Consider the following 13,218-nt stretch of genomic DNA (forward strand, 5'->3'; position numbering starts at 1 on the left):
ATTATTGTGAAATATTTTACGGGCATAAGACAAATATGAGATTTGGTGATATACATGTTTACCCGATTATAAATCCGGCATAGTTTTCTTTTTATTTATTTTAAGTATGCACCGTATATAAATACCAGCTTGATCTAATTGAAGTATATACGATATATAGTTTGCCCAAATTTATATAAGTATATACGGTATAACAATATACCCAAAATCCCACGGACAATTATCCAATAAAAACCTGACAAGTTTTAGGTCGTCAAGCATGAGACAAACTTTTATATTCGGGTATTAAGTTAGGATTACCTAAATCCTATTGTCCCAAGCCCGACCCATCACTATCCCTAGCTAATTATCACATGCAGTTTTTTCAAACACATGTGAAAAAATGCATGCACACAACTCTACAAGGCTACAGCCATTGGGCTCCTGAAGGTTCAATGGCTACTCCCTTAGGCCCATAAGAAGGCATTGGCCCATATTAATTTTTCAGGAGTATGGGGCTCAATTGCCCAAACGTTGGTTTTAAGATAAAATTTTCACTCAAATCTGTCTTTTCAGTTTTAATTTGTATAACAAAAAGTATACAAATGTAATGTATAAATTTTAAAAATTAAGTTATTTTAAAATAAAAAATTCAAAAATATGTAACTTTCAGTATTTAAGCAATGATTATTTTATAATTTGTGCTATTATTATTATTGTTAAATTAAAATTGAGACTAAGACTTATAAATACTCTTTTGATGATGATGAGAAATAATTAACATGTTATAAAAATTTTCTAATCATGTCCATATACCTCATACAAGTCATTCAATACTCAACTTAGGGGGTGAAGGATTGCTTATTTTCACCAACTTATAACTTATTAACTTTTTGAAAAAGAATAATATGTTCAGGATTACTTTTGATGTGAGAATGAAAAGTAATAATTTACATTTTTGTAACTTATTAACTTATTCAAGTTATTAAGACAACCAAGGCGACACATACATTGTTGTAATATTAGTCTATTAGAAGACTATTTGCCGAAAAAAGGCCATAACCAATCAACGTCGTTACATAATTTTATTAAACGAAATAACCATGGATACATAAATACATTTATTCTAGCAACATTAACTTAATAAAAAACACGATGGCATAATAAACACGACCAACATTAACTAGACGATCACGAATCAGCGTATGGTTTGTTTTCGACAGTTTGTTCGGCTGCAAGGCGTTCGGATAGTATAGTAACTCCCATGTACCTGCATAATGTATTAGTTAGTAACAAACAATGATAACTAATTAATAAACTATTTATAATTATATAATAAAGTAACATATGTTGTTATTTTTAAAATTTAAGCACCTTCCAAGCATCAAAACACTAGCTGCTGGATTAGTCCCAGGAGAGTTGAGTATAGTTGATCCATCAATGACTCGAAGATTATCCACACCGATAACCTTATAATCGTCATCAACCACCTGCCCAATATGGCATCCACCATGATAATGCCACATACTCCTTACAGTGTCCCTGCAATGTTGTTCTAAGGAGATACTTGTATTACCGTGTGGAATCAAGTTATACGGTAGTTTCATGTTAAGATCAAGAATATCTTGGTTTGTCATATTCGATAACTTGTAGTTCGAAAACGCTTCTGTATTAATTGCATCAAGAACGGTTTGAAGCCCCTTAACACATTTTTCCAAATCTTGTGGTTCGCTAAAGTAGTTGAATGATACTGATGGGTTGTCGGCTGGATCAAGATTTGCTAGCGTTAGTTCACCCTTAGATAAAGGTCCATTAATTTTTTCGATTATGAATCCCCCTTTCTGCAAGAACAAAACGCGCACACATGTCATTTAATATTTTTTTTTCTATAGACTCTCTGTCTGTTCCTTAGGCTCCTAGCCACTGGTTACTGGTTAGAAGGTTCCTGTTTTTCGTTTTATTTAAAAATAAATTAATAAAGTTTATTTTTAATTTCTTTTTACCATTTTATGTATGAATAGTTTTTAAGCAATGTTTCTTTTTTTTCAATATGTTATTAATTCAAGTTATATTTAAATAAATACCTCATAGGTATAGCCTTGATAGTCTGAAAGATTCGCAAAGATAAAGTTAAAGCCACTGCCTGCTTCGATATAGCTACCAAATGAAGTAATACCAACAACTTGGAGTATAGATTGCTCGGTCGTATTGGGAGCAGGAACGAATATTACATTTTGGGAGTTATCAGCCATGTCTTTACCAACATAAGGTTGATCAAGCACAACCGTGATGTTAAAGGCTGCCAGTTGGTCTTTCGGACCAATGCCGCTTAGCATCAAAAGTTGTGGGCTTCCTAGAGCACCAGCGGACACAATGATTTCATCATCCTTGCAACCTTTAAGAAATGCTGTGTGCTTTATCCCTAATGCATCTTCAAAGACTACTCCATAAGCTTTAGGTGTTGATGTTCCTATAGAAATGTAGCAATACATGAACAAATATGTCAAATGAAAGTATTTGTTTTGTTCTTAAAAACATTTAATATTTTATAAATTGTTGTTGCTTGTAAATTAATAAAAGATGTATATATTTATTTATAGATAGATTCACAAATAAAGAAAATAAATTAAAATAAAGCCATCACTAAATTTTTTTAGTAATAAAGTGAAAAATTTATTGATCAAGAACAAAACCAAACCAAACACAAAAGATTTGGAGACAAACCTTATATTTATATACTAACCTTTTTTTTTTTGTCTAACTCTAAAACAATTAACTAAAGAAAACAAGTAGATAAACATAAATACCTAATCTATTTATCTATTTAAGCTTATAAAAAAACAAAAACCCAAGTAGCTTTTAGCTCAAATAGGTTTATCTTCATTAGCCTTGATACCAATTGAAGGTCCAACCAATATTAAAAATTAGGTTTTATGAAGAACTCAACAATTCTAGAATAAAACTTCGATCGACTAAGTGTCAGATCTGAGAATTTATTTTCATGTAGGGTGATATGCCGTAGGCGGGCTTAACACTAATTTTAAAGAAGGTGATCACGATTTTCATATACGAATAACTCTAAAGGTTAGGTTCGTCCTTGAATTGGACTCTTTAATTAATTAAACAAAACTTGACACAAATAACCTAATACAACACCTAATATATACACCTAACCAAATATTAATCCTATTTTAATAGCAATAGACTATAACACAAATTAAATATATAAAATAAATAAAAACTAAAGTTTAACTAGTTATCAAATTAAACTAAGACTTATGTCATACACCTTTTTTCTTAAAGTAGTAGTTAATAAATTTCCTTCTTTCAAAAAGAAACAAAAAGTAAATAAAATCACTTTTCTCAAACTTTTTTTATTGATATATTTTAGTGGAGATGGATATGATCGCGTGGTTCTGCTGGTGATACGATGATACTCTAGTGGTCCGTGAGTGATTCTAAATTGTCGTTAAAAAAAGTTGACTATGTACATATCATTCAACTCTCGAGAATTGCTGGTAAAAAGTACTTTTCTTGACACTTTCTTAATTGGTCTAGATACATGACACCTTTAAATTTTGAGCTTAATTAGTGTTTCTAATTATTATTAAATTGATTTTTAATTTTTTATATTCTTAAACGTTGGTTTACATTTCTAAGTAAACATTTTTCAAATAATTTATGTAAATATTTTATATATAATGTCTGTACTACTCTTGACAAAGTTGATATTTTCCATAACTACATAAAATTAAACTATGTTAACATGCAAATATAACAAGTTCCATCATCTAATTAAGATCACAGTAATCATACACTTCATAGTTTATACTTTATACGTATTATATGATCATATACAAACAACTTTTTACGTGAAAACCTACATATAACTAGAGCGTGAACAAGTTTAATAAACACCGCTAGTTATCTTTTTATTAATTCTAACGGTTCTTGAAAATTATTCTTCTTTTAACGGTGCTACACGTTTGATTTAACAGTTCATCTTTTGATCATGGTAAAACTGCTTTGTGACCGGTGTAACAATGTTAATGGACGTGTATGTAGTATTGACACCAGAATAATTATTATTAGACTATAGTTTTTGAACTAGAGTAACTAATTATTGTTACGTTATTTCAGCATTTTGCTATAGTGTAATACTAAAATGCTTTAGTTAAAGAAACTATAACGTAATAATAATAATTACTCTAGCTAGCTGTACGCTTTTACCTGTAAATAAGATTTTATGAACAACTGCATGTAGATAAAGATCAATCCCCTCGGGATTTGCATACTGCAACAAATCCGCTGCAGTGTGTCGAGTCCCATTCAAATCGAAAAGCGTACCACCCACTTTCGTACCAATGAGATGATCATAGGTGAATCCGTTATCCGGGTCCACCCCAGCTTCCACCAGTGCTGCTCGTAGTGCCGTCTGCCAGCTTTGCACAAATGGCTCAAAAACCATGACTTTTTCCGCCCATTCATACGATTCTAAAATCAAATCAGCATCCGTTAGCTTCGCCTCGATGTTATATTGTTCTTCACCACGCGAGTGAAAACCCGCATTGATTGATGTACCACCTCCTAACACACGAGGTCGTGCATTCACAACGCCTTCGACTATAAATGTTTGGGAGGGTGAATCTGGTGATGTGTCGAAGAAGTAGCGGCCAAAGTTGGACACAATTGTGATGTTTGGATCGTTGTAAGGCGACTTGCCACGTTCGAGTAATAAAACCGAGTAGTTGGCTGATAAGGTGGCGGCTAACGGGATTCCGGCTGTACCTCCTCCTATGATGATGTAGTCATAGAATGAGAAGCTAGGAGCTTCTGTTGCTTCATGCATGAAACTATAGTTTGGAGCTATAGAGAAAAAAGAACATAATGTTTAGTAATAAATCAACCATTTTGTAATCATATTTCTTCTAGATCACAAGAGCAAATTAAACTAATAAATTAATATTAATTCGTGTAATTAGAGCATCGACAACGAAGCATCTTTCGTTCGTTCGAATCCAGGCTCGCGGCTAAGTAAAAGAGAGAGAAGAGAGACTAATGTAGGTTTGTAAGAGCACCCACAACAGGGTAGATGCATTCTGCATGGTCCATGGTAAAGTTTGCAGACAAGGACGAGAGAGGTGGACCCCCATCGAACGTGCAAACATATATTATATACAGATGTAATAATTTTTAATGAGGTTTGTTGTTGTAAAAGAAATTTAGGGTTTCTGAGGAAAGTTTGATTTAAGGGTTGAAGCTGATGTGACGGTTTACAGTGATTTGTTGTTGTGGGTGTTTGAACTCCAGACGCCATCTGGAGTCAACTATGATGCGAGGAAGGAGAGGGGAGAGAGAAAGTGGTTGGTGGTGATGTGGTCGTTTTGCCTGGAGAAGTTCGCTATTGTGAATGCTCGTAGGAGATAAATCAGTGATTAAGATTGTGTAAATTAGAGTGTATACGTACGCAATTCAGCCGTGACAAAAGCGAGCAAGAAAAGAGCGGTGACAAGAGCACATAAGATTGTCATTCTATATGATCTATGAACCATCGTGTTAATAATGTTGAAGACGATCAATACATAACTTTTAGGTGATATGTGTGTGTATGTATGATAGTGGAAATAGGTTAATTCAAAGCTACATTTATAGTGAAATTAGTGCTAGCTGGTGTAGGTGGAAGTTAATTAAAAGTCAAACCATGATCGAGTAGGTACAATTTTTGATAACATTTTAATAAACAAAAGAGGGTGCGTTCAACTAATTTATATTTAACCTTACCTAATCATGTATTTAATTAAAAGAGAGGGTATCGAAGTAACTGATAAGGTTGTTGTTTTATGCTTTTGAGGTCATTAGTTCTAGCTATGGAACCAACCTCTTGCACAAAAGTGCGTACATCAGATCGCTAAACGATCCGGACCCACCATGGGCCCTATGTAAATGTACACGGAAGCCTCGTGCACTGGGTATGCCCTAATCATGTAATTAAATAAAGCTGACGTTAAGTGATATTATTTGCAAGTATAGGTAAACTTCTAATAATGCCATAAACAAACTTTATGTTTCTTAAACACCTTTGAGAAATAGTAATGCTAGAATAACTTTTGAAATAGTAGAGACAAAAAGTAAAAAGTAGGATAGTTATAAAAGTAATATTCACCTCATTATGAGAATACAAGTTCAAATGATTTTTTTTCTTACAGGAATGTTGTTAAACCAAAAGTAACGAAATGTGTCACACATAGGCTATATAGATGAATAAATAGAATGGTAAGGCCAAGACAACGCCTACATGCTTGAAGGTAAAGTCGATTTGCCGTCTACATGTTGGAAAACAGGATCCTTCATATATAACTTTGATGTGTGCTTGATCATGATTCACGGGTGTCTAATTATCATAAAATGTCACTATGTCAGCATTTGTTGTTTGCATTCATTCTATATATATATATATATATATATATTTGTCATATATAGCCTTGTTCATTCATAAGTGATGCAGTCTTGATGGCATGCAAATATATGTCCTTTTGCATTTGCATGTGATGTTAATTCTGTATGTGATGTGATGTTAATTATGCATGTAAATGTAAAACGAGAAACATAAAAAACAAAGATTCTTTTATAACCATGCAAACGGTGAATAATAGTTGAAAAGTGATCGGTGCATTTAGGTGCACCAAAAGTTTACTGGATGTCACGTGACGTAAAACGTTTAGAGTGCAAAGTTCTGATTACGGATAGTCTCATAACCGAAAAGTGACCGGTCATCAAAAAGCTAACATGTGTAGACAGATTTGAATAGTTATGGGTTGAACCGGTGAACATGTTTAATTAAATGAGCTTGTCTCCAAACTCACTCAACTTTAAAGTACATTTTTACTGCTACTAGATAAATCTGGTTTTTAATATTAGAAAAATATAAAAGAGACATGACTTTTGGACTTTTACGGTCGTGATCGTGTTTGTGTGTCTGCTTGATTTTTGTGTTTGTGTCATATGTGTTTTTCATGCAAATATTTATGGTTTTGTTAGATTCACCCATCATCAGCCTTTTAACTCCTATTAACATAAATTTTAATCATTGGGATTTTAGGTAGTCTCATATTTTAACAAAATAACATGTATGCATGTTACTTCCTATTATTTTAGATTAAAACCTTATTTAGAGATCTGTGCTATTTATGACCTCAACTCTTTTTTTTTCACTATTTAATGACCACTATTAAATTATTTTTTAATAGTGTTTGGAACTATGCCTAATACTCGAGTGAGTTTTTCTTAGACATAATGTCAACTGTCAATATTGTCAATATTGATATTGACCATTCTGGCTTGACTCATTCAGGAAACACTTTTATGTCACGTTTCGAACTTTAGACCTCAATAATCTCAAGTTTTAACCATCAATCCCATGTCATTAAACCAGAAGACCACATGTGACCTGCTAGATACTCCTTTAATTATTAAGAAATATAATAATATGTGCCTTAATTTAAATCCTAATATAAAAGTGTTTTAAACCTTAAATCTGGCTCATTAATACTAATTTATTTAACTAAATATCAAATTTATTTAGATTGATTTCTAAATATTATTTAACTTATCACATCTAAATCTTCATATTTATCTGTATATCACTTATAAAAATAAAATTTAAATCTATTTTCTTCTATTTTGATAAATAAAAAGGGTTATTATAATGATACAGTGGATTCCTATATTTAGAGAACCATTATTCACAAATTTTAAATTTTAGATGAAGAGAAGAACATAAAAATTCTGATGGGATGTGAAATTAAATTGAAAGAAAGAAACAACTAATACAAATTATATAGGTATATTTATTATAAAACCTTTTCTAAATATAATATGTCATTTATAGCATCTATACTCTATATAATTGTATATTGATTACTAAAAAATCATTCGCTCTTTCGTCGCTTGTATGGCACGTACCACTAGATTGCTTCAATTCTAAATGGTGAAATTCTATGTGTTTAACCCGTTTAAATTAAACAATAAGCGGGTGATGGATCTGATCAAACCTGGTAGCTCTTAAACGGATACATCATCTCATTTATTTGTAAGACACTTTTATCATCAAACAAAATTTTTCGCGAACATGGGTCTCACCAAACAAACAGTTTATGAACATGAACGAACGCAAACGAACAAAGGTAAATGAGAATATACGAACAAACATAAACGAACAAACATACATAAACAAGTATAAATCAACACACTCAAATAAACAACATTAACTAGATGATTCATTCAATGTTTCATCTAAAATGAACATAAACGAACATAATAAAAACATAAATGGATCAAAAAGTATATATATATATATATATATATATTACAAACTTCGTTACAATAAATTAAATCAAAATCTAAAAATATATTCACAATATTAAAAACAACAAACTTATAAAAAAACAAAATACACCGATAATATAGGGGCTAAAAGCTAGCACTGCATAAACGTTAAATTTTAGCTATGGTTCTCTTTAGATGTTATTTATACACTTGTAGTTTTCAATTTTAGTTATGGAATCTAAAAAAGATTATTAAAAACAACTATGATCAAACTAACAATTTCTCAAATCAGTGAGATATTTTTAATTATGAATTTTTAATCGCCTATTTCCTCACCCCAAATATATATATTTTTATGACATGCAGGCTGATGGTAGTGTAGGCATTTTTTGTGATTAACTAAAGTTCTATTGTCTAGAGATACCAAAAAGACTTCGCATTATTATAAGGTGAGAGTTAGAGTTTCGTTGTCGTTAAAAAATGTGTAATGATTTAGAAACAACTTAAATATGTTATTGTTATTGTCATGTGAATATTAAGAGTTTATCTTAGTTGTAACACCAGTCCAATTTCTTTTGTGTTTTACTTTCACGATCATAATAGGTGTGTTTGGCAGGAAGCTTTTAGGAGCTTCAAGCTTCAAGCTTTTAAGAAAAAACTCATACTCAATTAAAAGCTTTGTTTGGTTCAAGGAGCTTGAAGCTTTTAGGTCACGAGAAAAGGCTTAAAGCTTAAAGCTTCTACTAGTAGCGTTTAGAAAGAGCTACAAGCTTTTAGTATGTCAATTTACTTAAATAACCTTCCAAAATAAATACATTTACTATTATTGTTTTTAATTATGCCCATTTTAGTAATTTTATACGTTTTAATTAAAAGCTCCAGCTACTCTGCCAAACATCTAAATTTATCTAAAAAGCTACAGCTAACAGCCACCAGCTACAGCTTTCAGCCACCAGCCAACAGCTTCCAGCTACATTTACCAGCTAGTTTTGCCAAACATACTCAATGTCTTTAGGTCTAATAAACATAAGTTGATGGTGTAAAAAAATCTGTAACCGCTATTTTGTTCTTTGGCTTATAACCGATAAATTTTGGTTATAAACTTTTCGTTTATTTGGTTATAGTCTTGCAGAGCAAAATGCTTCTAAAAGTTCTATCAGGCTGACCAATGGTTGAAATTGTATTTTCCGGTATTAAGATTTTCTTCGGATATTATGAATTTGCTTAACAATTCGCATTAACTTAATTTGGCTAGGAAAGAAATTGTGGGCGAAATTATTTATGATGTGTGATGGTGTATTTGAAAACTCTGAAATGACACGGTTTTCTAGAAGAAGAGGCTTAATACATAACTCCTTTTTTATGATGTTTATTTTCCGTTTTTATGGTACTCGAGTAGGAAGAAAAACTATAAAATCTCTCGAATAAAGTGGTTGAAAAACACTCTTTTAATCATGTAATTTCTTTGTTTTTTGCCCAACTAGTGGCTTGTTAGTCGGTGCCTTTAATGCAATACCACAATTAAAAAAATACCGTGTTCGTTGTAGTTAAGTTGGATTTTAGTTGTGGAGTATTTACGCACATGTAGTAAGATATCAATTAGTTTGGGGAGTGACAAAGAAAAACAAGTTTAAAGTATACAGTGGTGGTGATTAACTCGTTAGTTGGGGTGACAACGATTAAGAAGTGATAGTTGGGGACTTGAGGTTATTAAAATCTAATAACCCTTTTTTTATTATATTTAACTGGTTTTCTAGTCGTAATTATATGTACAAGACATGACGATTAAGATCGATGGCCTTTTAAGACAACATAATCTGGCCAGAGTGGGCATCGAGACTCTTCAAATTTAAAGAGTGCGGTAACCTAAATACAAGAAAGTTGTCGTTTTAAAAAAAAAGGATGATAGGCCTTTTAGGCATGATGTTCAATACTTCAATCCCATCAATTGATGTGAGTCCAATTGCTATATATATTTTTTATGAATGGCAAACGAATTTTTCAAATGGACTATTGGTTACATTCATTAAATCGAGATACACTCGCCTTTTGATCCGGGGAAAACCCTCACCTATGACCAACGCTCGTGAACACTCGCCCAAAGGCACGACGGTGAGGTAAGATAAAACATGCTCTGTTTAAGGATCCAACTAGTGAACGTCACTTACTCGTCAAGTGCTGCTGAAACTAGGTGTTGAAGGCAGGATTCAAATCTGGATCACATGAAACATTAGGTCTATTCTTTTACCGCTCCATCTGAAGCTCATTAACGAGTACACTTGCTATTAAGTAGGTAACATATGAATTTTAAAAGTTATTTTAGAGGTGTGTTCATCATTAAAAGTAATAAGAAGGGAAAAAATGTGTATTATTTGGGATTGACTTTTTTTACTAATAGAATATTGGTTCATTAATTAATAGAATAATAATGGAAGAGAGATATTTTTATTTGTAATCATGTGATTATTAAAAGAGTATATCTAGAAGCTGAAACAACTATCCAATTAAATACCTTTAGCAATTCACTTGTTTTATAATTTATACTAGTTAAATTATAGGCACTTGTGGCCAGTGTGTTAAAATATGTAAAGCTTAAATTCGACGACTTGTGTATTAGTATTCATCAAGCGTAACAATAAATAAATAAATAAATAAAAATAAAAAAAATAACTATAAGGAAAATGAAACCTTAAAGCGGTTTCGACGTTTTGTATTTTACGTTTCATTAATTAACTTGTACATTATCAAACACAACTTGATTTTGAACAGAATTTATATAAGCACATTTATAAATTTAAATAGAGAAGAAAATTATATGTGATTGATTATATTATCGACATTTTCTTTCTAATAGAATATGGTTAATTATAGAATACTACTAGAGGTATATATCTACAAGTTATAACATCGTCATCTATCTAAATATTTTTAGCAGGTCAATGGTTTTATAACTATTATGTAAAACTATCCGCAGGCTGAGGTTTAAAGAATGTAAGACTCGATTTTGATGACTGCGAAACACTGTTAAAAATACGCAAGTCGAAACTGTAAATCTGGATGATGTTGTTTAAAACACTTCATCGATTTTGATGACTTCAAGAAATGATGTTGAGAGAGCCTTAGGGGTCCATCAAGCTCGGTAGGGAAATTATACGAGGTTCAACAAGAGTTCGGAGCTTTAACATAGTGACATAAGGCATACATGCATCATACTACATAATATAAATTTAGGTATGAACGTCATGTCAATTAATGACATTTTGGGGTTTAGAAATTAAATTTGAAAATTTTGAACAAAACCAATCCGCTTGATTTCAAGCCAAACCAAGTTCAAACATAAACATATCGCTCATATATTTAAATTCAAGCCGTTTGGTTAGGCTTGGTTTCAAATAACACCAAGTATAAACATGCTGCGCTCGGTTTGGCTTGGCTCGTGAGCAGTCTTATCAAGAAGTTCATCAAGCACTTCAAAGCGATTTAGTGTTGCATCTCTAGTCCGTATAAATAACTATATATATATATATATGTTTTGTTTTCTATTTAGTGTTTAATTTATTTAACTTGTCAAATATATATTGTACATCTTTAAAGAGCATATATTAGGAAACTATATATCGAATTAAACTGCTGTCTGCTCCAAAAAGTTGGCCTTAAGTTCTTTTTAATTTTCATCCATATCCTAGCCAAACTTTCATCAGTTTTTTCTCAGGCTTGGTAAACATACCTCTTTGGCAATATTGATAAAATATCGAACGGGTTCCAGGTGTCGTCAGAGCATAATTATTGATTCGATTCTTTCGTAGGGTAATAAAATATAGAATCTAAGTCACCAAGACCAAATTTCTGATCCGATTCAGTGGTTCTACCCATACTCAGTTTTTTCTCCGGCTCGGTGAACATACCCCTTTGGCAATATTAGCAAAATTTGAACGGGCCCCGGGGTGGCTTAAGGGCATAATTATTGATCCGATTCTTTCGTATGTTTATAAAATATTGTATGTAAGTCTCTAAGACCGAATTTCTGATTCGATTAAGTAGTTCGACCCATACTCAGTTTTTTCTCCGGCTTGGTGAACATACCCCTTTGGCAATACTGGAAAAATTTCGAACGGGCCCCGAGGTGACGTCAGGGCATAATTATTGATCCGATTCTTTTGTAGGGTAATAAAATATTGTATGGAAGTCAACAAGACCGAATTTCTGACCCGATTCAGTGGTTCGACACATACTCAGTTTTTTCTCCGGCTCAGTGAACATACCCCTTTGGCAATACTGGCAAAATTTTGAACGGGCCGCGGGTTGGCGTAAGGGCATAATTATTGTTCTGATTCTTTCATATGTTAATAAAATATAGTATGGAAGTCACCAAGACCGAATTTCTGATCCGATTCAGTGGTTCGACCCATACTCAGTTTTTTCTGCGGCTCGGTGAACATACCCATTTGGCAATACTAGCAAAATTTCGAATGGGCCCCGAGGTGGCGTAAGGGCATAGTTATTGATCCGATTCTTTCGTATGTTTATAAAATATTGTATGGAAGTCTCCAATACCGAATTTCTGATCCAATTCAGTGGTTCGACCCATACTCAGTTTCTTCTCTGGCTCGGTGAACATACCCTTTTGGCAATACTGGCAAAATTCCGAACGGGACCCGGGGTGGCGTCAGGGCATAATTATTGTTCCGATTCTTTCGTAGGGTAATAAAATATTGTATGGAAGTTATCAAGACTGAATTTCTGATCCGATTCAGTGGTTCGATCAATACACAGTTTTTCTCCGGCTCGGTGAACATCGTCATCTATCTAAATATTTTTAGCAGGTCAATGGTTTTATGAGTAGTAAAATTATTCGCACGTTGAGGTGGGGTGTTTTGTATTGCTCGATTTTGATGACTGTTAAACACTGTTAAA

At 32.4% G+C, this 13,218-nt stretch overlaps 1 protein-coding gene across 1 annotated transcript; it reads right to left on the reverse strand.

The window, feature by feature from the left end:
• Nucleotides 1-1,129: 1,129 nt before the first annotated feature.
• LOC143552113 (protein HOTHEAD-like) lies at nt 1,130-5,756 on the reverse strand. Its single transcript, XM_077042405.1, has 5 exons — nt 5,447-5,756; nt 4,210-4,845; nt 2,064-2,449; nt 1,354-1,820; nt 1,130-1,249 (listed from the first exon to the last, which is right to left on the reverse strand). The coding sequence occupies exons 1-5, from the start codon at nt 5,529-5,531 to the stop codon at nt 1,171-1,173; spliced, it is 1,653 nt and encodes a 550-aa protein (XP_076898520.1). The 5' UTR covers nt 5,532-5,756; the 3' UTR covers nt 1,130-1,170.
• Nucleotides 5,757-13,218: the final 7,462 nt, after the last annotated feature.

Source organism: Bidens hawaiensis, unplaced genomic scaffold (genome assembly GCF_021521415.1).
Source record: "Bidens hawaiensis isolate Kalapana, Puna unplaced genomic scaffold, B.hawaiensis_p1.1 tig00016775_1, whole genome shotgun sequence".
Classification (NCBI taxonomy): domain Eukaryota; kingdom Viridiplantae; phylum Streptophyta; class Magnoliopsida; order Asterales; family Asteraceae; genus Bidens; species Bidens hawaiensis.

Excerpts from the sequence above, each read along its gene's own strand:
- LOC143552113 (XM_077042405.1), bottom strand. The coding sequence starts at position 5,531 with ATGGTTCATAGATCATATAGAATGACAATCTTATGTGCTCTTGTCACC. Across the intron at positions 2,450-4,209 it reads TCATAAAATCTTATTTACAG|GAACATCAACACCTAAAGCT; the intron begins GTAAAAGCGTAC and ends ACATTTCTATAG. Across the intron at positions 1,821-2,063 it reads ATCAAGGCTATACCTATGAG|AAAGGGGGATTCATAATCGA; the intron begins GTATTTATTTAA and ends TTGTTCTTGCAG.